General features: G+C 43.1%; 1 protein-coding gene across 2 annotated transcripts in view; it reads left to right on the plus strand.

Annotated features, from left to right (window-relative positions):
- shq1 (SHQ1, H/ACA ribonucleoprotein assembly factor) overlaps positions 1–7596 on the plus strand; it is a 38043-nt gene extending 30447 nt beyond the window's left edge. Inside the window, exon 12 of one of the 2 annotated variants that reach the window (XM_062443917.1) lies at positions 5983–7595. In XM_062443917.1, coding sequence (XP_062299901.1) covers positions 5983–6685 — 703 coding nt within the window. In that variant the 3' untranslated portion in view covers positions 6686–7595. Of the gene's footprint in view, positions 1–5982 lie in introns of both variants that reach the window. The other variant, XM_062443925.1, reaches the window with a different exon arrangement.
- Positions 7597–25975: the final 18379 nt, after the last annotated feature.

A 25975-nucleotide genomic window follows, 5' to 3' on the forward strand; every position in this document is an offset into this window, starting at 1 on the left:
CCAAATCCACAAGAATGTTTAAGAAAAAGTTTTTTGGCTCTGATGGTAGGTTAGTTGGTCAGCCCACTACTTTGATCCAGACTGAAATCTCTTAGCCACTATTGGATGGATTGTCATGAAATGTTATGTAGACATTACTTTGATGATCTTGTGATGTTTCATGTAGCGCCAACAGCAAATTCATGTTTTCACTTATCCAGTGTAATTATCAAAATCTACTTTGGAACAGACATTTGTGGTGCCATAGGATGAATCTTAAAGATGATCAAAAGTGGCTTCCCCAATATTAACCAGGCTACTTTCCATTGACTAAGAATGACAGTGTCTTGTGGTTGATCATTTAGACAACAATTGGATGCATTGCCATGAAATTTGGTACATATATCCATGATGCCTAGAGGATGAATCCTACTAACCTTTTTGATCTCCTGACTATTCCTTTAGCGCTAACTTGACATTGACATTTGTGGTTTTGCACGAAATGTTAAGACAGCTACATGGAGTCTGGTCTATTAATGCCCCACTTTGAATGAACTGTAATAACTTGATCCTATGACTCCACATATCGAGCCATCATCAGAAATCACAATACTTTGGTTTATGACCAAATACTTGCTAAGCTAATGAAACATTCCTATCAGTCTCAGCTGTAATTTGTGTTTTTGTTTGGTTCTAACACTGTGTCCTTACTGAAAGTAACTTAACTGAGCATCAGCAACAAAATCAGTGTCCTAACGGCTTGCAAGGTGTTTTGAGCTCAATTTTGTAGGACACCCTGTTTCTATTAACCTCATGGTGCTCACATTGAAAGTGCTTCACGGACGAGGGACAGTTGATTTATTTAGTTAAAATGAGGTGTTGTCTCTTTGATACCTCCTCATTTCACCACAAAAGGGCAGCAGCTGGTTTGAGGGAGATCACCAGGGAGCTGCAAGATTCTAGTTAAGTTGCTGTTGGCTATATTGTACGTCATTTCCAGTAAAGAAACATCTAAATATCACAATATAAAACATGTGTTTTCTGTTTTAAAAGTATATACAAAAGCAATCGCCCATCTTTTACTTGATTGGTTATGTCTCCGGTCTGATCTTGAGTGCACGGCTGATAGGTACGTTGTTTGTTTACATGACGTAGCAGAAGTGAATATTTAACAGATTCAGTGTGGAGAGAGAGCATCTGATGTTACTCAGTGCAACGTGATGGTCGGATGCTCACTTGCTGTTAGTACATAGTGCCAGGTTAGTGTACATCCCATTTCACGCTGGGAATGTCTTCCTTCTCCTGTTGGACTTCCTTCCAGTAAAGTTGAGAATAAGGTCATTGTAAGATGTAGCGATGCTGAGCAAAACTATGGCTATAATTGTAAAGAAATCTAAATAATACACCGACATATCTATAACACAATGATATATCCCATATACAGTACAGTAACTCTTTTCTTAGGCAGCGATAAGTCTGACATGGAACATTTGCTTGTTGAATAAATACATCTGCGTTTCTCATTTCTGGGCTCGAAGTGGCAACCAGTGCCTCTGACCGTTCCAGTATTCAGTCACACTGACGGATCACATCTCCCAGCATCGGCTTTTATCACCCTCAGCTAGTGAATGATGCATTCGCAAGTTACACCGAGGAAATGCGCCGCTCATATTACACAGATTTATACATCTGAAGACAAGGTTTATCTGAGATGTTTTGAAGAGCACAAGACATGCGAGTCGCTCTTTCAATGAACACAAGCACAATGAAAGAAATGTCAGATTGTAATTTAGCTCGGCTTCTTCGCAGACACACACACGCACATACACCCTCTCTCCCCTCTTCATCTAAAGACTTTGGCAGATGGAGGCGTCTTTGTCTCGCCAGAAGTTTTCCAACCTTGAAAAAGCCTCCCCTCCTCAGTTTAATGAAGGCAAACCACAACAGCGGTGTAGTAATGACTGGATTGTGTACAACATTATCCCTCCCCCCTCCTGGACACAGCCTTTTGTATTCACCGCAGGCCGAGCTTCTCCCACCACAGAGCAAGGGAGGGGAGAGAAAACAAGCGCGCCTCTCCAATGCTAACTCAATAATGACTTCCCACGGGGGGAAAGAGAATACAGGGCAGTCTTTGAAGTGGCTGTGCTGCAGGAGGCTCTTCTGCCCCAGCCTGGTTTTATAGAGCCTGGGATCTAAACAGGCTCCGTACACCCGGCGCACACTGTCTAACACACACTTAATGTCATAATATCCTGTAGTCATTGTTTAAAAAGCTATTTGTCATTGTTAAAAAGTTGTGTATGGACTTGGGGATCTTGGCTTAAGTTGTGTGTGTTCCTTTTGTGGCTTTCACACATGGAATCAAACATCAATGGACTCAGTGAGCCAAAGAATGCAGTGGTTTTTGGTGTTTACTCATAAATCACAATTCAGACTTCAAACTTTGTTGACATGATTGTGTATAAAGATGAAGCATTTCTCACGCGAAAGGAGTCTCCAGTACATCTTTATTCTGTAATGCATACATTGATTTGGAAGGTCTGTCAGCATGGTGCATTTATGTGCTACTGTATGAACCGGACTCATTTCCAAGGTGTATGGATGCCTAAACTGGTGGTTTGTCCACCACTTTGTAATATCTTAACAACAATCAGATGCATTGTAATGGTATTTGGTACATGTATCCATGGCAACCAGAGGATAAATCCCACTCACTTTGGCGCTCCTCTGACCTTTTCTCTAGCACCACCTCAGGATGAATTGTCATATTTTTAACCCTTTAAAGATCTATTCCACACATCTGTTAAGACATATAAAACTCTGCTGCTTTGGACAATAATGTGTGTGTGATATGGTTGTTCACAAGGAAATTATAATCACCACTTTAAAATCCTTAAAATGACATCTACCCATCCCTCATTAAAAACCCAGCATTCAATGTAATATGCAGATATATTTCATTTAACAGTTTCGAAGGTGCAGTGTGTAGAATTTAGTGGTATCTAGTGGAACGAACTTGGCAGAAATGGAATATTCATATGTTTGTGTAATCACCTGAAAATAAGAATTGTTGTGTATTTGTTACCTTAGAATGAACCCCTTATATCTACAGAGGTAGCTGGTCCTCTTCCATGAGGCCACCATGTTGCACTTCCATGTTTCTACAGTAACCCAAAATGGACAAACCAATTACTGGCTCTAGAGAGGGGCTTTCATGTTTTCGTGAGTGTTTTGGCCACTGTAGGTTCTCCTTTATGCTTGGAAGTTGGAGTGTGGTGGTCAATTGATTGCAATCTGCAACCTCACTGCTAGATGACACTAAATTCTGCACACTGGTCCTTAAACACTGGACACAAAATGTCTCCTACACTGAGAAGGAGACAATGTGCTTGTTGGTGTTAGATTAAATCGGCTGGAGGTATGATTTGCAAAACTCTGGCAAGATTTTAACCCTAACCTTAACCTAACCCTAACCTCGCAACAGTCTGTCCCTCTGGTCCATCCAACCTACCATTTACCATGTGTACTGGAGGCTTCAGATTTCTACATCACACTTGTGTACGTCACAAATCATGCTCATAACTCCACTCCTAAAAATCAGATTTTCAATGAGCACAGAGAAACTTTTCCCTTTCAAGTGTCAAACTCTGCTCATACATCATCCTGCAGAGTGGAGTTCAAACGTCCAACTGTAGGAACAAAAACAAAAACATATTCTTAAGTGGAGGGATACTTAAAATTTCCCTCGACTGCTATCATTTCCAAATATGTCCAATGCTTTGGTTTATGACCAAATATCTTAAAAGCTCAGTCCCATTGGTTCATACTATGATATTAATCTTTACAAAAGGTCATTTTTATTACAGAGAAAATGATTTTCTACAACAGCTGTGCACAGTAGTTTTTATAAATGGTCCTCAAAAAGGGAGTAAACAGCGGTCTTGGGTGCTTCAGTGAAAATTTACAGCAGCAGGACAGTAAGTGACAGCAGTAAAGTCTCACATCTCCATGACCAAAACCGTGCAGGCACATTTTTCTAGAAACCTACGTTCCGAGCTTGGCAAGTTGCCTCAGCATCTTAGAGGGAAAATCAACTTAAGCCTCTGTTTTCACATTCTGGCACATAGTAACACAGAAAAACTGCCAAAACATTTGCGGATTAAGGTGCGTGTGAGAAAGGAGGTTCTGTATCTCCGACCCCTCCTCCCCCGCCTATCCTCATATCTTCACCGTCCTTTCTGTTTCTCAACATTCAGAGGAGAACGTGTATCCACATGATGGAGCGCGACTATAAGATCTGTTTACACAGTCCCTGCTGAGGTGTAAATGAATACTCAGCCCCTACATGCTCCTTCTATAAACACTTTACTCGCCAGAATAGGGAGCTCATTAGGACTGCGCTGTAATGAGGAGCCATCTCGGGGCTCAGCAGTAGGTTAATTGGGCCAGAGAGGGCAACAGGAGCCGAGTGTGAAAATGTGAATGGCAGCGGAAGAGTAACCCCTCTCCACACATTCACACACACACACACACACACACACACACACACACACACACACACACACACACACACACACACACACACACACACACACACACACACATACATACATACATACATCAGCGCGGCTCACACACACTTTATCCCACCCTGAATGGACACAGTCTGAATCGCAGTGACCCACAGAGGTCAGCTCCTAATCACCATGGCAATGGGGGCGGCACACACGCCCGAATCGGTCGGGGGGGACGAATAGCAACCACTTAAGTTTTTGGCAGCATAGCAGGCATTCCCAGCGTGAATAATGTGCAGCCGGGGGCCCTCCCAACAATCTGATGGCTTTACACAAATGGGGCCTTGTAGGAGGACATTCATCAGCAATAAAACACCTTCTTTCTCTCTCTCTTTCTCTCTCTCCGAAGAGTCCATTGCGTCTTCTGAAGCGACAGAACTGTAAAACCTGAAGCTACAGGATGGGACATTGTTTAATGCACTGCTTTATGAGGGCATTCTCTTAATTTTAATCTTTGGAGGACAGAGACGTTTAGCTGTAGGGGATGCAGCTCGGATCTATTCTCAGTCAAAACCTTTATCAGCTGTATTGCGGTGAGACATTGCCCACAACTGCAGTCTATGTGGTTATTCAGGTCTACTTCTATTCTGCAGGATTTACTCTCACTATGAGCTTGTGTTCCCCCTATTTTTTGCCTGATAGTTGAGAAAGATTGACGGAAATATCCAAAGTTTAAAATACTAAAGAGACTACAAGAATGTCTTTGGCTTCATTTAAACAGAAAGGCAAGTGTCATTAAAACATTTTTTTTTTTTTTAAGAGCAAAAATGTGACAAAATCCCATTTTATATGGTTTAAAAGGTTCCTATTCTTGCTTTTTTTCACTGTCGACCAATAACTGTTGGTTTATGTGGGTGAAAGCGTGCAAGCGTGTGCATTTGCACGCGCGGGCCGAGTAGGAAGAGGAAGAGGTGGAGGAGGAGGGGTCGGCATCTCTCTGTAATCCCTCTCAGTCTCTTATCACCTCGTGCAGGGAGAGCAGCAGTGAGGGGGGGAGGGGAGGAGGTGAGCCCCCGTGTATCGGAGCCGCTCATCTCCCTACATTATTAAACATCCATATTTCCATATTTCATTGAGCTCCCCTCCCGCGCCTCTGCAAATCGCGCTCTACTTAACATTCAGATGAGAATGGGATTTGGTTAATGGGTATTAGATTTGTAGATGGTTATCCTGTGACTATGTCTTTAGTACGCAGAGCCCAGTCACTCAGTCAGTCGCCGTACCTCCTTCTCCCCCTCTCTCTCTCTCTCTCTCTCTTCCTCTCTCTGGGGTACCACTGATGAAGTTGTAGTTTGATGTCTCTTTCTTTTCCCCTTCTTCACATAATCATAATTTATTCAAGAAGGTGAATTTAATGCTCAACTTTGTCTGCTTTGTCCCACTTTTCTTCTTCTTCGATATCCAATCTCTCCTTTCCTTCTCACAGGTCCAAGAAGGTGACAGCCTTGGGCGCCACGTTAAAAAAAACCTCCCTGCTGAAAAAAGACTTGGAGCTGGAGCTCGAGGAGCTAGAGGAAGCGGCGACAATGGTGGTTGAGGAGCAAGAGGAGAGGCAGGGAGCTTACAGGAGCGCTCCGATACCCGGCGGTGACAGCAGCAGCTATTCCAGTGACAGCAGCAGCAGCAGCAGTGACTCGTCTGATGAGAGCGAGGAATCTGATGCTGAAGGGCAGGGCTGCACCGACTCCAAAAAAGGAGGAGGAGGAGGAGAGACGTTTAAGGACAACCCTCTCCAGCAGCACTCCACCAGCACCACCACCACCACCACTGCTGCTGCTGCTGCCTCTCCTTCTCCCATCCCCCAGGAGCCCACAGTCACATTCCTGTCAGCAGGGAGGAAAGTGGAAGCCCTCCCCTCAGCCTCGGAAAGCTCCAGACAGCTGATCCAAGAGCTGGGGGAACTGGTGGCAGAGGAGATGAGAATCTCCCAAGACTCGCATTCCAGCCGCAAAGCAGAGGGGAACTGTTCACAGCTGAGCGGCGGCGCAGCAGAGACTGAAGGAACATCAGCGATGAGCAGCAGCAGTGGGACTTTATTAGAGCCGAGCCCTCGCAGGAACCCTCTACTCATCGTCCAGACACAGGAAGATCCAGATGAGAGTATCTTCATCTGTGGAAATGGAACTTAAAATGCTACCTGATGAATTTTGAACTGTAAACTCCATGTAGGTGATGTAAGATGTTTCTACATTTTGTAACTGCTTTATTTTGTGTTTCATTTTATTATGATATGAAAATTTGTATTACTTTAACCCCCCTCTAAAGCTACTTATTTCATGATAAATGAATTGATAAACTTGCTAAAGCATCATTAAAATTATTTTCATATTAACATGGCTGTTTCTTTAGTTGATCTAAAGTTATTAGAAGCCTGCTCCTTCTTCTCTTCATCTTCATTTTCTTTCTGTCTCTCCTTGTTATCTGATTTTGTTGCTACGGCTCTATATCCAAGCTGCCTACTCTCCATACTATCCATTTTTCTCTCTCTTAACATACTGTTTGATTTTATATAAATAATTTCTTCTTCATTTTAATAATTAAGAGTATTTCACCAGTGTTTGTGAATTCAGTACACTGTCATCTGCTAATACTGGAGAACTTTTCTAACATCATGTTTAATTCTATATACATTTATGCAAATGAACTGATACAATCTCTGTACGTGCTGAGCTCAAATAAACAAAACAAGAATTCCAAGAAGCCGAGGAAACATTCGTCATTGTTCATTGTTGGATGTCATTCAGTCAAAGTGCCTGGCAGAGCTACTTTAAAGCCTGCTATTCTTCTCCTAATATAAAGTAGGGAAAAGTACTAACCCCCTTCTCCTAAAGCCCCGGCATTGATTGAAGTGGAAAAGAGTCTGTCGGCACTAAACAGGGCCACGGAGTGATTGATTCATCTGGCATGAATGGCGGAGCGCCGTCGACACAGCTCAATATCATCGGGGCGCGTCTAGCAGGCGAGAGAAAACAAACAAGGAAGCACATGTCAGGCAGATAGATGAGGGCTGCGAGCGAGGCTGTGGCACAGGAGCCGTTTGTTTGAGAGATAAGAGCACCCCAGGGCCCGAGGCAGCCGCGAGATAGAGGAGCGGAGAGCCAGCAGAGACAAACTAACAAACCAGCTCTCACGATGCGCATACAACTAAAATGACTGAGCGAAGAGCGTATGCCAAAGTCGGTTTTAAGGCTGAATTTTTAATCTTTTCCGGTGTTATTTAACAGCTGTTGTTTAGGTTTAGGCACAAAAAACACTTGGTTAGGATTAGGGTTAGATGGTTTGGGTTAAAATAGTAAAATTCAGTCAAAATGCCCAATTTGGGTTAGGGTCATCTTTGAATTTGATGTCAAAGATGTCCATTTGGTGGCCTCGGTCAATGCTCTCATGCTGCTTTTGCAACTTTTTGCCAACAAATTATCTAGCCATCAACTGAGCCTGCCTCCTCCTAATAAGCCAAAATTATAAAATAAAAGAAATTCACCTTATATTGACGTCATGTCTCTGAGTAGGATTGCACCCAAAATTGGACTTTGCCGTATGCACTGGATGCAATTTAAAAGTAAAATTATGTTATTTGTACAGAGATTGAAGAGACTGGGCTAAACTGACACCCTGGTTAGTGCAATGCAATGAAATCCACTTTAATGTCTGTGTCCCCTGAGTGGACTTTGATTACTGTAAGTTAGGGACGAAAAAGAACGACAGAATTGACCCAAATTAGCAGAATTTGTCCTGGTTTTTGATCCTATTGTGTCATAACCGGCTGAGGGAGTGATTGATCAGGCACAGCCGCCATGTCGCCTCCGGCTTCTTCAAATGAAATTTCATCCTGCGTGAATGAAAGCAGCTCAGGAGCCACCGGTGATGATGGGCCCCTTAGGTAGGAGGTGTCTATAGTATTGTGTTACCGAGATGGATGGTGTTGTTAAGCGCCTCCCAAGAAGAGACGGGCTCTTTGCAACACACCCACGGGAGCTAGTGCCAACATCGCTGTGACTGAGATGAGTTACGCCGTAAAAGTCGGCTCATTTAAAACCCCTCTTCGTCGCAGGGACATGAGTCCGGGGACTGCGTGGCCCCCGCAGGCGGTGGTTCCCTCTCCCTGCTGGGGTTTCACATTGATTAAGTGACACTGGGCTGCGTTGCCGTTTTTCATCTTAAAGTGGCTTCCATATTCTCCCATCGGTGCAGCCGTCTCGGAGCCTAACCGAGGGGATCCGCGGCCAAGCTCTGCACTTCAGCCGACTTCTTCCGCAATTAATACTCCTCGCGGACACACATTTTTCAAGAGACTAGGTCATGGTTTAATGAACGTAGCTGATAAATTATACAAGGCAGTAATTAATGTGATGTCTATGCTCTTTTTTGTCTCAGATTTGATAAATCAGCCCCCTTATTCGTGTAGTGAATGTGCCCTCTGACCATCAGAGGTCTAAGAAATAGGAGTAATGTGTCGAGGACTGATTTGGGCCATCTTTGTAAGTGGCCCATTAGCAACAGCATAAGTCTAACAGTCAAAGTGAGCCTCAGGCTTGTGATATACTTTCTTTGTAGCAATGCATTATGCAGACGCAAGCTGCATCGTTCACCTATGCATATTTTATGTGTATCTGGAGAATGAAGACGTAAATCTGCTTGGAGAAGACCAAATTCACATCGGCCAACACCAGAACATCTTTGAGAATTTCCAATTTTGCAAAATATATTAACATAACATTGAGCATGGACGTTCGTCCTTGGAAATAAACAAAATAATTATGTAGGAGTAGTTCTGCCGGTGGTAACAATCTTATCCTCTAATGCTCTGCTAAAAAGCAAATAAGTAAATTTCCTAAAATTATTACTTTAACTTGACTTTCAAAAAGTTTTCAACTGCATCCTTTACGCACAAAATCAAGTATGGAACTTTGCTCTTCATCAGATGTTGTTGAAATATCAGGAAAAAGCTAATAGTAAGTGGACCTTGAGTTAAGATTATGTAGTCAAATAACTGAACATGGCAAGTTATATTGGTGATGATGCATCCTGAAATAATGCGCCTACTATTTTTACTATTGAGTTGCATCTTAGCATCAAGTAAGTTAATTACTGTGGTATAAGTGCTGGGGACCATTATACACATGTGAATGTGTTGCTAAAAGCGAGTGTAGTATATCTTAAAATGCTATGTGTTTTGTGTATAGAACCATCTGATCCAACACACAAGGAGGACCCATTTTAAATCCTCCATGTTAAGTGAATCATTTGGCTTTGGCTCTAATCCTAACCCTAACCCTAGATGTGACCTTGCTTACCTCACTGTAAATAGAAATTCCAAAAATGATCTCACTAGTATGATAATGTTATTTGCTTGTTTTTGTTTTTAATGGGAGCGGCAGCAGCAAGGACGGTGTCGTCACTGCCCCCTCTCCCACCGACACACTGCCTGTGGTTGATTATAATAGAAAACTCAATCTCCTCTCCTGTTCCTGAGAGGCAAAGTGATTCTGGTGCTTGAAAAGATTAATAGCCCTCAAGAAGAAATGAATCAGGTGCTCTCCAGAGCCTGACTCCTCCAATGGGCGTGCAAATAGAAATCCTTTTGTGCACCCTCTTTTTCTCACACGGCTGTGTCGTCTGATGCGGCTCGCCTCTCCCTTTTGTGGCCTTCGTACTGTGTCATGTCGCTCCAGGCTTGGCCGGCTAAGAGACGAGGAGCGGCTCTCGCTGAGCCTGCCGCGAAAAGAGAAGCAGGTGGCTGTTCCCTTCAGCTCATTCTTCTGGCTTTTGGAAGTCGGTCCTCTTGAAATGATTGGCGTATGGTAATGAGGGAATGATTGCATGGGATGTGTCAGTGTCTCTCGGGCTGACAGTGCTGACAGGGAGGGATTATCTAAATGGGCTATTTTCATGCTCTTAATCACAAAAGAAACAGTGAAATACCCTCTTTTCCGCAGCGTGTGGGAGCATGTGTGTGTGTGGCTGCGTGTTGACAGCGTCGGCATCCACTTGTCGTCAGTAGTGTTGCCTGGCTGATTCACTCTAATTGGTGTGAGCAATGTCCGTTAAATCACTCCCTAACTCTCAGTGGACATGTGCTATCAGGCAGCTTAATGCTGCAAATTGCCTCTGCCATGCTAGAGCTGTGCGTGTGTGTCTCTCTGTGTGTGTGTGAGCAAGAAAGCCTCCCATCATTATACCACCTTGTTAAGTGCGTTGGGGTTGCAGGAACATTGTTGAAGTGTTAAAGTAGAGGAGAGTCATCAGGGAGAGTAGCCATGCATGAAGCCCGACTGTCTCAATCTCTGACCCGCTGACATCTGAATGTACATTTAATACTATATATAAACTACATTCCACGTTGTGAACCTGCACCATACATAACAGCTGAGATACAAGACAGCTCCTCATAATTTTTTCACACTGGTAAACAACGGCACATTTCTAATGAGGCTGCTTCCACATTGTGCTTTCCTTTTTGTCCAGAACATTTGTTCATTATCTCAGCCAGTCCGTGCTTCGGCGTATGTTTCGAAGCGTTCCAAAAAAGCTCCAATCTCATGTTTGTTTTCGTAGCTAAAACAGCTGTCAAACACGATTAATATTTCAGTGAGAGACTGTGCTGGAGGGAACCTCTAAGTGCTAGGGGAGTTGGAAACAACAAACCAACACTGTTGCTTTCTGGCCTTCTTCTCCCCTGCTCGTTCGGCTGCGTCTTCTGTATATTATTCTCCTCTCTTCCACCCTGCTTTAATGAAGCTCTTTTTACGACTCCTGAAACCGAGCGGCGCAGGATGGAAATCATAATAAACTAGGTAAAGCTCTCTCTGTTGGTGTCAAGGCTTGGTCAGATTGAGCTATCATTGAGCAGGCTTTTTGATATTTTCTATTCAGAGGCAAGCTGATCAGAGGGTTATTAGATGAGAAAGAGTGTGCACACTTTGAGCTCATCTCAGAGGCTGATGAGGTGTTTGCTCTTCCTTATGTCCACGGGACGGTGTTCTTTAACCTCTGTGTGAAGTCCACATTTCTGCCCCTCTTGGCTCAGAGCGGAGCAGAATGAGCCCCACACTATTGATGCCTTGTGGATGTTAGTTAGTATGTTGCAACCAGACAGCAAACAAAGGTTTCTCGTGCTCATACTCCCCAAGCGCCCTGCAGACAAGCTCCCCTGACATTACAGATGTAGGATCTTGACACAGATAAAACCCTCTGCTTTCACGTAAACAGAGAAACACAACTCTGCTCCTTTTCTAAATTTGCTTGACGGTGTCTGTTCTGGAGTTCGCGTTGACACACGCTAAGCAAACAAACACTCAGACTTTCCACCCTGATTGCAGCTGTTGGAGCGAAACACGACATCATCCTTCCGTGCTTCATCCAAACAGCGTCTCCACAGTTAGCAGCACCTCTACCCTTTTCACCCCTACGCACATCACAAGATTTGGCCTCTTACCATACTCCTCTTCCCCTGGGAGAGTGTTGCATGAAAGCAGATACCCATACATGTGTCGCTATGCCAATCCTGTCAGCATGTCACGGATCGGACGCCCGCCGCGATTCAATCGCTGTTCTCTGGCACGCAGAGGTGTAGATTACATCTGAATGGTACAACGCCGTGCCTTCCAGCTGACACACGGCATCAGCGGAGAGAGAGAAAAAATGTGATCGTTTAGGGGTGAAGGGAGAGAAGAGCAAGGTAAAGCAAAAGGAGGAGGAGGAGAGGAAAAATCACTTTGGTGGCTGTCTGAAGTTCCTCCTCACACTGTCTTTCTAGTTTCTTGGAGAGACTTCTGCTGCTTCTCATCAAAAGACTTCAGTTGAGGGTAATGAAACATTCCAGCGGGCGCGTTCACCAGCCAGAAAAGAGCAGAAAATGACTGAAGTGTCGCAAGCTTAAGTAGGTTTACAGAATGTGGGGCCCCGGCTCTGCCACCACCATCTACCATCACAAAACTGACAGCTGAGCAAGGGAATACGCATGTTGTATGTTAATGCTGTGCGTGGCTTATTATGTTAAGCTGTGGGAACAGTGTCAGATCAGATAAGAACTGATAATATAAAACTATCTGCAGGCTGGATGTGAGCAGCACAACTCCACACTTGAAAAGAGAAAAGAACCTATCAGATAACCAGCCCGTACTTGGATAACTGTTGATAAGGTTGCTGGATCGGTTTACTTGTACAGAAGGAGGCTGTTGACCTCTGAACCCTGGAAGTGTAGCTGCTTAAACTGACCTTTAGTTGGTCCAAATGGCAGCGCGAGTTTATAGAGTGTGTGCTGAGTGCGGACTTTGCTCTCTATGAGGGTGTGCTTTAAGATTTAATCTGATACTATGATGCAGGTTGTTTGCATGGATTTTCAAGAGAACAAAGCAACGTTTTTTTTTTTTTTTTTCATATCTTCATATACTGTGAAGTCGTCAGTATGCTTTTAAGCAACGTACCTTTGCCACCCAGCCTTTGCAATGTTGGAACTGGGGATCTGACAAATTTGGTAACTTACCGAAACCGAAACAATCTGACAAGTGTGCAAAGGTGAGGAAGTATGTATTCTATCTCCAGCTCTATTGCTTCACTTTTGTGGACAGCTGAGTGCAACACCATAAATGCCTTTGAGGGAAGTCTTTTTGAAAGTGTGCACCATTATCCCCCATTATCCACAACTCAGTGTGTCCTGTCCCTCTCTATGACTGAAGGCTTTTGGTTAAACCTTCAAGTGTGGCTGTTCAAATCAGATATAAACACATCACATATCTGCCTTGTGTTTGGATGATCATACAAACTCACACTGCCTAATAGGTCAATAATGCACACATTGCTACATCCAGGTTGAAATGCAACATCATATAAATCTTGTTTGTTTTAAAGAGGTTTGAGCCACAGGGACAGCATATTGTGCTTCCAACTGTTTCCAATTGAAAATGAAAAATGGCAAGAATCTTAAATAATAGAATGAACATCAAGAACATCAGCTGTTTATGAACACCAGCACAACTGGTCTCAGCATCAACTGGGAAGGTGTCAAAGCATCGAACCATGACTCACTGAATGGCTGGAGAAGAATCAAATGGGACATTCACATTGTTACCAAAGACCATCTTATGACAGAGACAGGGGTTACAGTCTCCCCCACATATACAGTACAGCCACTTGATATCTCGTGACTGAAGTTCCTTGCTTGGGTCGCATGATGTCCACGGAGCCAGCTCCATATGCTGAATGAAAACAGAGAAAACTCCAAAAACCAGTAAGTGACATTTGAGCTTAGAGTATTTTCTTACATATACTGTTCCCAGAGGTAAGAATGAACTTCCAAGCTCAAATAAATCTCTTGATTTGAATTAGAAACATGTGCAACTATATCGTCCCAGATTTTCCCACTCAAATAACATTAACATTCAACATTAGATCAAACAGCTTGAATATTTTTGGTAATACATCTGTTTGCAGCCTGGTCCAACCCATCCTCTGATCTCAATGAACACACAGGGAGAGTGATGGGAGAACGGGATTTGCAGGCAGGCTAAATGTGTATGTTCCTCTCTAATATATCCCAGCCCTGAGTGCATAACCCTAACATGTGCTAATCTCTACAACACGAAAATCAATGAGGTGCCCACCCACACAACATTCATCTCTGCGGCTGAGTCAGGAGACTCCAGTATGCACACATCTGTGGAATGTTAGCATCACTTGTGGATTTACTAGCGCGTCAACAAACACACATCTTCCCTCAGCCCAGGGGTAACACCAGGACACGCTTCATGTCCTGTTAGGAATTATCAGGAGACAGGATGTCGTTCAAGTGTATAGAAAAATGAGATAATCTGTCACTTTTAGGATTTCAGGTTTTTATTTATTTGAAGATGTAGTGCTGTTGTATAATCATATTTCTTTATGACAAGATGTAATAAAACGAATGTCCCACGGTAGTACAATACAACCAGTTAGCTACATGAATAAGGTCATTAAGCTAATAATGCATTGACAGGCAACTATAACCACAATACTCCGGAGAAAACTGCCGGTGTGAAACAAGTTCACGGCTATTTCCTGCAGTCTATCTATCCGCGCTCCTGAACCTGTGAATCAATCAACCTGTCAATCACGACGTAGCCACGCCCTAATGCATACCCTGCTTTATCGTCAAATATAAAATCAGGGAGGCCAAAATTTCACAAATGAACATCATACTGCATTGAAGAAGGCTTTAAACTAGCGATTGAGACCATAAACACATTTTGAAAACATTTACTGAGGTTAGAAATCAAGTGAGAAGTTGGTGAATTCTCCATTGACTTGTATAGAGACGGAAGTCCTTTTGACACCAAAACGGTCGCCCCCTGGTGGCCTTTTGATAGAATGCAGTTTTAAGTTACTTCCGCGTTGGCCTCATTTCAGAGGACTGGAACTCCCTGCCTGGTTTACTGCCTGCTAGCACTAGCCTCATATTTAGCATACAGACATGACATCAACAGACATATCTGCTTGTCTAGCTGTCAGCAAGAATATTTCCTAAAAACTATGTCTTTCAAGAACTTTTAGCAACTTAAGGAAAAATTCTCATCGGTATTTAACTTTTAAGTAGAAGTGCTCAAAAAGCTTCATCAGATAATTTACTATGTGGTGTATGTGAGACGTTTGTGTCATGAAATGTTCTTGTGTCAACATGGCAGTGAAGGGACATAAAAATCATTTTAAAAAGCATGTTGAAAGGTATCTTCTTTTATTCTTGTACTCAGTGTTCCCAATTAATACATGCAGGTGCAACATCAATCTACACTTTTTTGCAAAGTTGACCTCACTGACTTTAGTCTCGCACTGTATACATGTCAAGGAGCTAGTCAAGTGCTCAGCATTCAGCTCCAGCAGAAAAATTACACGTCTCTCAGGGGGCCAGAGAGGCAGTGGTGAATAAATCTGAGAGTGGATGAGTCTCAATATTCATCTCAGAAAGGAGAGAGAGAGAGAGAGAGATGGAAAACAACATATAGCACAGAGTCTAGTGCCAGCAGGTTTGTTCTTGGAAATGTACAGCTTGGCAGTCAAACAGCTATCCAGCCTGTCGGAGGATGCAAGAATGTGAGAGACAGACGGCATCGTGACAAACTCTAATAGAGAACAGACCTTGATTCTGGACACCAGTTTCGAGAGAAAATGAGCATCTTGTCATCTTCCAAACTGTGAGATGATGTCTATTTAGACTCTAATGGGGAAAGTAAAGTGTGTTGCTGTCAACTCTATTGTTTTCTCTGTTTTGCATCATCATTACATATTGGTTCTGTTTGTTAGTATTTTATGTACTTCATCAAGTTGATGGGAACTTATGAGAATCACATTGGGCAGGCTACAGCTCTGTCTTCTTAACTTTCTTCTCTCACCCTAATCCCCAACTTACTTTATTTCCACACTGTCTTTTGGTTTTCATTGTGGACATGCCCATTTGAATTTGAAGATATTTTGAGTTTGAACAAGTGACAATGGGTTAAGTCAGGATAACATGGTGTGAGCTTTGTAACATACTGGCATACACTATTTGGCGGAAATCTATTTCTACCTTTAGCAGAAATGATCTTACACATCATCTGGTAACCATGCTGTTGGTCTATTGCTCTTGACTAACACTTAGCAACAATACCAAGAAAAGCTGAGTGCAGTTATGCATTAAAGTCATGACTCAGTGAAACATGACACATTTGGAAGCTGTCTGATTCATCATGTTGATTTTATGTTTAGGTTTTCTATCTTTTGCTGCTGTACCACATGGAGCCACCTCTTGTAGTCTGGTTAAGAATGGGCCATTTTTCAACACAACCACTCTGCCCTCAAGGAAACCTGAGCAGAAAGACCTTAATCCTGACCCTGATGAACACTAACCTGAACCCAAACCACAATTCCTAGTTGCCAGGAGATTTCTGAAACCACTCTGAAACCCTCTAATAGCAAAACAGAGTTTTTAAATGCTCTCCAATGATCCTCCGTATTTTTCTTCTGTTATGATATCTTCTAATTACGCAGTTTATCTCCCCTGTGACAATGTTCCCTCTGTTATCTCGAGTGAGAGTCATATTTCATGTGCTCAACACAAGCTGTGTGGCGACAGCGTGGTTGCGTCGTCCCGGTTCCACTGTGATACCGTGATTACATCTCAGCCACTTGAGCCTCCCTATGTAACGCATGCTCACGAGGCAGAAAAGCAGAGACACCGTGAAGTATTTTATATGTTACAGTTACATGGATGAGTGCAGCACACATAACCTGCCCTGGGCCTGTTTCCTCTGTGCAAACACTCGCTCCACTGGACAAAGACAAGCCGCAACCTTTCCTGACATGACAAAGCAGTGGGCTGTGTAAAAGTCTGATCTGACACAGCTGCTTGACTCTTAATGGTGTGTTTCTCTTCACATGACAGCCCTTCTCACAATGTTATGACCACAAATTGTTCATGCTATGCGGGACCATTAGAGAGATGCACATATAGGGTTTATGCTGAAGCACTTTTTTGACCTCTCTAGGCTATATTTGGGAGTAATGTGTATGTACATTAACCTCTGTGATATGTGGAGAAATGTGTAAATAGCTTATTAGTTCAGCTTGAGCAGACACTCACCCGCTACTGGAAACCTGGGCCCTGTTCTTCGTACACGATACTGAGTTGGTTTGATTTGATCATCCATGATTTGACACAAGCATGGATTTTTTTTTCAGTTCTTCAAAGCTGGTGTGACGTTTATCTGGATCTGTTGTCAGAGCAACAAGCCTTTAAAGTCTATCTTGTAAAAGAGCAGCATATTCTTATCCTTGAATACGGGCAGAAGTATATAAATGCTGATATAGTCCTGTTTTCAGATAAAACGAACATGTGGATTATCAAGAAATGCAATTATCACAAATTACAAAATACAGTTTGGGATACTGTGAACAAAATAAATGTGTACTCTACTTTATGTGAGATTTGACACTGAAAAATGACAGTATGTTTAAAGTGGATTCTCTGCATTAAAGTGGTAAAGGAACCAGCTGTGAGCACAACACTGACATCAGTTTGTAAAGTTGTTAAGATGAACAGCTGCACATTTATACATAGAGCTAACATGAAACAGCTGCTGGGTGGTCATTTAAATGTGTTTTTGTGACTAAGTGAACTCACATTACATATGGTAACAAACTGGCTATCAACTCAACCAATCGAATGAGATTGAATGGTTTTAATCTTGACTTAAAAATAAGAAATAAATACATCTGTTATTCTAGATAATCAAACAGAAATTGGCTGGATCAGAACTCATAGGATCATTTTAGCTGGATAACAATATGTAAACCGGGATTAGTTCAACCACTTCTACTTTTACATGTATAAACATACCATATAAAGACAATTCATTTGCATCAACTGACCTTTTGGCTTAGAAAACTAAATACAATAAAACTGCAAGATTATATTACATTTAAACTTTATGAAAAAAGCCATTAGCCAAACTCCAACGCGACTGACTAAATTCTTCAATTCCTAAAGGACAGATAAGAGCATGCAGTTTCAGACAGATTAAGGCACAGTCCACTGTACACTCTGCATCCCATATTGATTTGTTTCACACTTGGTTTGTTAATGATGTTGATTTTATTTACATGCTTGTTTAACTCTAGTGTAAAGTGTTATCCGCGGCCTATTAATTAAATTAAATGCGTGGCGCCCACGTGGTGCAACCCTGTCAAACTCTCCCCCTGGAAGACAGCAAAGGGCAAACTGTCACCCTGGGCAAGGAAATCAGGTGTATTAACAAGTCAATGAGAAATTCATGTGTGTATAATTTCACAGTGAGCACATCTGACCTTTGTTAATGATGCCACTCAAACCTGCAGGTGGTGTTTCTCAAATGAACTCCCGGGGGAGAAGGACTGGCTGCTAGTAACGGTGGAGAGGGAGGAAGAACACACACTCAGTCAAGGGGAAAATAAAAGGAAAGTGTTGTCCAGATCACTTCACGTCAAAACCAAGTGGCAACTTTCAGGTTTGAAAAATGAAGCCGACACACTAGTGCCAAAATCTCCTGCTCTTCAAATTGCTACTTGAGGCTGGCTCCAAAAGCGAGTCATCCTCCAAAATCCCTGTGTTAAAATGCCCAACTTTACAGGAGACCTAAACATGTTTACAGCCTGGTACAAAAAATGGTTTTGGTCTCTAATAGCTCATTTCCCCATTCATGACAACTGCACAGGGGGTGAAACTGACCCATTTAAATTTTCATTAAGGCTTCAAGTTATGCATAATTAAGGGCACAGATTTTTTTCTTCTCCCACCAGCCAGCGGTAGGTCGATATGGGTGAGGGTGAATACTTAACCGGCTAGTGCAGTGAAATCAAGCAGCACCAACCAAGGCTTGAAATTGAAGCCAATCCCCTTAAAGTACAGTACCACTGATGGTCACTAGATAGTGGCTCCAAAAATAACATTACCTAACTTAGCTAATGTTAGCACAAGTCTGCACCACTCAGTGTTCCCAATAAGTTAGTGTTTGCTTCAGTCCAAAGTACTGTGGGGTGTTTCCAAAGTGTGAAAGGAAACACCCCACACTCCACACTATTTGGAAGTTTCTGGCTCCAAACGGAAAAGATGGAGCTGACTGTTAGTAGCAACTCTGGGCTTCAAACTGGCTATAATTCAAACTAGTGGGTGACGTCACGCCTCGCTACATCCATCTTTATATACAGACTATGAGCAAAACAGAGAGACAGAGAGCACCAGGCTCTTACATTCGCAGATGCTTACATTCACTGATGTGCTGCCACCGTGATGGATCACTCTTGAGATCTTTTTTTTTTCCTGTCTGAAAATTACCCTCATATTGTGTGTACTCTACCTGGAGTACTGTTGGTTTTTGAGGTAGAGCTCTGTTTCGGGGAAGGGGAGGGGGTTAGAAAGTCCTTGAAAAGCAATTTATCCTCTCCCATCCAGAGACATCTTCTACCTGCTCACTCCTCCAGCTATTTTCACCCATCTCCTCTTCTCATCTCCTGGAGCCCTCTTACTCCATCTTAATTTTCTGCCGCGCTTTCATCACCTGCTGACTCACCCTCTCACCCCCCCCCCCCCTTTACCTCACATATTACTCTTTTTCTCTGTGCTGCATCACACACTTATCACATCTAGTATCGTAAGAATCAAATGTGAAGGCCGGCCGGGCTCTCGCTGCTTAAATCTCCCCATAATGGAGCCCAAGGGTATCTGAAATTGAGTGTGAAGACTGCATCAAGGTCATTTACTCCACCCCACAGGATAGTGATGGATGTCTTGTCTGATTGCTCGATTTGGCTGCCCTACTTGAAGAAGAAGGGGGGGCATATCCCATTGCACTTCCTGAGCAAAGGAAGAGTGTTGCTTTTGCACGGATGGCCAGAAAGTCATTCCTTAGTGGGAGCGAAAAGATGAGGAGGGAGGGGAGGAGGTGTAATAGGAGGGTGGAGATACTGTATAATAGCCGCTGGGGCCTGGGGAGAGAGGGGCTCTGTGTCCAGATTCTTGAGTAAACATTTGAAGGGATTAAAATAAAACATATTGATTGCTGGGTGGATGGCGCACCATCTGTCAATACGCTAATCTGCCAAATTGACTGCGACTCTCGGAGCATTGCGCGGCTCCAAACAGCTGGATTCAGTCATAGAAAACCATAAACACCAGGCGTAGTCAGCTGAAACCTTTCCCAAGTGCCTGTGATTTATAATCCCCTGGATTGTGTGTGTATGCACTTGTGGAAATTACTATAGACTGTGGTTGGACATGTAAGGCTCGGTCCATGCAGTTGTGATGTAAGGGTGAAAAAGCTCATTCACTCTGAAAAGCATGATCCGAAAGTGGACTGAATTGTGCGCCTTTTATCCAGTCCCATTTGTCACGTCTCTTTATGCATGACTATTATGAAGATTAAATTCATTATCTCATTTGATCCACTGTAATAAGCGCTCTAATAAAGTATAACATCCTAATGAGACAAGATGGCTAAACTAAATGGTAGCTAAACTCAGCCACGGGAAGCACAGTCACCCTGCACGAAAGCTACAACAGAGGGGCTTCATGTATGAATTGCGCAACCTGAGGTGTCTAGCTGTCGGATTTTTTAATCAACAGGCAGGTAATTGACAAGTGAGGCGTGATTGTCTTAGTCTTTATTCAGTGTTATGTGCCAGAGTTAACAAAGCGTGAGATTGGGCCGTGCCTCTACGCTGCACATTCTCAGCTTGCAGGCCTTTTGTTCTGCAGCCCTTTGTGGAGTCTGCCCCAGATTCATAGAAACTCTCCACTGCTGAGTGAGCTGAAGGAGCTGCTTTTTTGTCACACACCCTCATTCTCTCCTGAGCACGCATAGACTCACACAAACACACACACACACACACACACACACACACACACACACACACACACACACACACACACACACACACATGCACAAAGGCTGAAGCTCTGCCAGCGTTTCGTGGGATAATCTACCTTCCTGAAGGTTTGCTAAAGCAACCCCCTTCCCTCCCTCCCTCCCTCCCTCCCTCCCTCCCTCCCTCCCTCCCTCCCTCCCTCTCTCCCTTCCCACCACAACCCCACTTCTTCTTCTTCTCCTCTGTCCTCCCTCCCTCGTCGCCTCCTTCTTATCGGCCCAGTGTAAGCAGCGTGTGGTTTCCTGCCAACTTCTGGGAGCCGTGAGCAGCCCCTCCAAACAGGAACACGCATGAAGACATTCCACCGCTGAAGGAAACAGTGTCCTCAACCGCCCTCCCTCCCCCCCTCTTGTTCAATCCCCACGGACACTTCCACACCTCCCCAGACACAACCCTTAGCTCTGTGGGGACTCGGCCACTGGACGATCTGCGCGCATGCACAAACATGCACGGACACACAAGACCGGGCACAGACTACAGCCATTCAGCACAGCCATGGAAATGGAAATGAATATAGCTGTACGGCTCAGAGTGTGTGTGAGTGAGAGAGAGACGAGACAAACAAACAGTGAGAGAAAGAGTGTGTTCATGACTATGTATGAGAGAAAGATAGAGGAAATGTCTGTATGGGTATGTATGAGAGAGAGAGAGAGAAAGAGATGGGGGGGGGGGGGGGGGGGGGGGGCGTGAAATGATATTTTCTGAAGAAATCCATCATCAGCTTCTCTCACGTCATTTATCATCATGTCCTGTCACATCAAAATCTCACTTTCGGTTTTGGGTCTGGAGTCTGACTCTGAAATGAGCAACTTTTTCTCTTTTTTTCAGCGCACTAGTCCATAAGTCGCGGGAGAGGTTCTTCTACTGTACGTTTATTGGAAATCCATGAAAGCTTCAGTTGAAAAGCGAACATTACAGTGAAGAGCACTGAGAGAGAGAGAGAGAGAGAGAGAGAGAGAGAGAGAGAGAGAGAGAGAGAGAGAGCAGTTGGAGGGCTGTTATGCGCCTGTTAGAAGAGTAAATTTGTTTAACATTGCAGGAGCGCTCTTTGAAACCAGACGGCAGTTCTGGGGGGAAAAGCAATAAATCCGCAATGCCGCTCTGTTAATTTTGATAAATGTGCAGAGATACAGAGAGACAGAACAATACGAGAGGCAGAGTCACATGGGTATCATCTGCGGGTGAAAGGTCAAGTAAGACTAATCGCGGCAACACAGTGGAAGTGGAACAACAGCAGCCCGGGTGCCGTCACAACAAAGCTGGGCTATGAGAAAGCAACCGTAGGGGACTGATTCTGAAAGAAAAAGTCGAGCAAACATTATGGATTCAGACGGGCAAGCGTAGCATAAAAGTGGGGCTTTAAATCATTTAAAATCTTATTTAAAAGCTCAGTGTTTTTTCTCCTGGCATGACCGGTGTATCGATTGGGGAATGTTATTGGGGAATTCTGTGAGAGATGATTAATCATAAGTCACTTTTCTCCTCTGTGTATGTGGATGAGCGCCAGAGAGAGGGAGGACGTGTCCTCGTCCTGCCGTCCCACTGCCTTTTTAGCAGCCAATTCTCCCACTTCTGCCCTCTCTCTCTCTCTCTCTCTCTCTCTCTCTCTCTCTCTCTCTCTCTCTCCATCTGATCTCCTGGAGTGTTTTCGAGGAACGAGTAAACAGAGCGAAATGACCCAGACAGAGATTTTGAGAAGCTGATTTCTTTCTTCCTTCCTTTCCTGGGTGACTGTACCCAGCGTGTACGTGGCACAGCCTTTTTCTTTTCTGTGTACTGCTTACCCACATAAATGATTCAGTGGCGTATTGAAATCCCACAGTGGGCTCCTCTGGTGAAACTGCAGAGGTGTTTTGAGATCCAGGTCGAATGTTTGATGCGCAATACAAACTGAAGCACTTGAGACAAGAGGACTTGTGTTTAAGTGGTTGAACACATTTATTCTTCTCAAAGTTTAATTGCCACGTACTCACTCTAAAGCTCTTCTTATCTTTTACCGCTCAAGCTTTGAATAGAGTCCTTGTGGAAATTTCATTTGTTTTTTTCTTTCTCCTCTATGATAAAATCTGCAGAAGAGTCATCAGCATTGTGAAATGGATTGTGCTTATGACCGCTCTACAATTTAAATGCACTGTTACTGCACAGAGGTCACTGGGATTTAATGACTTTGTCTCAATGTCTGATATCAAATTTTATTGTATGCATTAAAAGACAGACAGGCTTGGCTTTATTCCTGACATTTTCGGTGTGTCTTTTTGATTTCACGGGTAGAAAAAAAAGTGCCAACAACCTGTACAGCCTGGAATTGGCATGATATTCCAGATTAGAAGTTATTTAAAGCCTCAAATTGTCAGCATACACTTGTGGCTGCAATTACTGTAACTATAAAATGTGGAGATATAGCTGACATGAGCTTATTTTATATGATGTATTGTCCGACTATGTATGAAGGTTGTTCCGAATGACCACACTTAAAGGCGAAGTGAAAAGCCAGCTGTCAAAGAGAGGCGTGAGATGAGATAACCATACAAATACAATCTTTCCTTGAAGGCACTCATGATGTTGTGCTTGGTTGTATGTATGAAAAGAGATTTCAAACCTTGCTTACTTACCTCCTTACAAAGTTACACACATTGTCGAACGCACCACCATCTATTTTGAACATAGGAAAGATCTGTAAAGGTCTTCAATGAGGCGAACAGATCTCTTTTTGTCACACAACCCCCGACAGGACATATGACTGTTTGATGTCCTTGTCAAACACTGTGATGATGATGTTTGACGAGCAGGCTGGCTGTTGCAGAGATTGAACCTCTTATTTCTACTGGCAGTTTTCACACATTCATGCCTAGCAGCAGTACAATCTCAATCTTCTATCAGACACTTGAGCACCTCTGTGGAGTTTTTGCAACTCAAGGCTGCTGCATGCTCCGAACAAAAATGCTGTTTGAGATGATTGGACGCGCCCAGATTTGTAAAGTAGGAAACCCAGTGATCTGACAATGACTCCCATGTTACAAGAGGTATTGCGCAAATTTTGTTTTTGCATTGTATATTAAATCTTCCAACTCTTCTCAGTGTGTCTGAATTGTTTCACCATTGAATGTCATGCTGTTCGAACTCCGCTGCTCGCCTCTCATGCATAATGAATGAGGGCTAACTGTTTGCTTTGTGAAATCGTGTGAGAGTAATGTCAGAGCCTTGCTCAAGGGTGTAGTTGATGAAGGAGGGAGGGAGGGAATAATCTGCACTCCTCTCACCTTTGGGCCAGCTGTTCACGGTAAATGTTTAAAAATGCCTCCTCTAATGTGTTTTTCATTCTGGTTGCATCAATGAATTAAACAGTCTGCACAAATATTGTGATCTCTCTGAAAAAAAGTAACTGCAAGGTCTTATCCTCCTCTGAATACAAATGAACTTCACTTGCTAGAGTCTATGCAAGTGAGTGCTGTAAACGTGCAAGTTTTTTTTGGTTTTTTTAAAGCATTTTTCCCAGGAACTCATTACAGAACCAGCGAGCCAGGGCTTAATGTTGTTTTGACTGAATTGTAGTTATCAGTAGGCCACCGTGATGAAGCTCAATTAGAGCAGCATGCTATGAGCTAAGCAGAGGTAATCACTGGGCGGTGGGCAGACTTATGTGAAGGCACGGATATTCACTCTGAACTGAAAAAGTGAGGGATTCACAATAGGACCTGGAGCCGTGGAGAGCAGCTAATGAGCCTACATGATTCACGCTTGGTCTCCCCCACAGAGAGCCTTGTCCTGGGCAGAGCAGAGGCGCGCAAGAGGTGCAGTGTTTGCTCCAACACATTCCATGACGCAGCCTGTCAGAGCCAGGAGGGTAAAGGGGCGATTAAAAGTTTCTCTTGCAATGGCTAGAAGAAAGAAAGTCTTCTGTGTCTTATTGGGGTCTTGAACCAATTTAAGAGACTGTGGACATGTTTATTTCAGTAAACAGAGATGGACAATGCGTCTAGTCAGGCTGTTTCTTCCCCATTCAAACTGATGTTCCAGAGAGGTCTTGAGAGAGAAAAATGGGTGAGGTTTTTTAAATATAACTGTTCGTAATGAAAGACAACAGATATTTTGAACGTATTCGTATATGCCACAAAATCTAACTTTTCTGACAGCATAGTGCAAGCATGATTAAATACTTATGTGTGAGGCAATGCCTAAATACCTAAATTATCTGTAGTGTTACTTCACAGCAAAAGTGTTCAGCCTTGGTGTTTTGTGTGGAGCTTGCATGTTCTCTCCATGTTAACACAGGCTTCCTCACATTCAAAAAAACATGCGGTCCAAGTGATCCTGCAGCTCTAAATTGGTCATAAATGTGAAGTTGATAATGAATGTGTGTGTTGCTCGTACTTAAAACTCTGTGATAGACTTGAGTGTTTCCCAGGCTTTTGCACAATGCATGCTGTGAAAGGCTCATCATTATTGCTTTGGAACAATTCTTTTGTGCCTCTATCATGGATACATCTGCACCAATATTATTGTTATTATTATGAATAGAATTATTTAAGACCCCCTCCCTCTAACTAGAAACATGTTTTGTATGTTTATCTTCAGTTGGACATTTGACAGCAGAAAGATGTACATGCAGAGTTTGACACAAAAGCTGTTTTCGCAATCATCAGCTGACGGGGGAAATGTTCTCTGTGTGCTTACCTTAATCTCACGAGAGTATGACCTTCGTGACATCACAACTTATTTGGAAGTCAATCGCGGTTCAATTTGCAACTTGCAAAAGTGTGATGTGGAAATTTGAAACTTCCACATCAGCTACACACAGAATGTTCTTCTCAGTGAAGTAGGAAACATTTTGCATGCAGCAGATAAACCTTTCAACGGAAACATATTTGCATATTCATAGATTTTTCAATGAGGAAGAAGTCGCTTTTAAGATTGTGTTAGTAGTTTGTTGCATGTTTTTGTGCAAAAAATATATCAGAAGAAATATTATTCAATATTTTATACATCTTAAAACATGTCTCAAGAGGATC

The sequence above is a fragment of the Scomber scombrus genome, chromosome 3, assembly GCF_963691925.1.
Source record: "Scomber scombrus chromosome 3, fScoSco1.1, whole genome shotgun sequence".
NCBI lineage: Eukaryota > Metazoa > Chordata > Actinopteri > Scombriformes > Scombridae > Scomber > Scomber scombrus.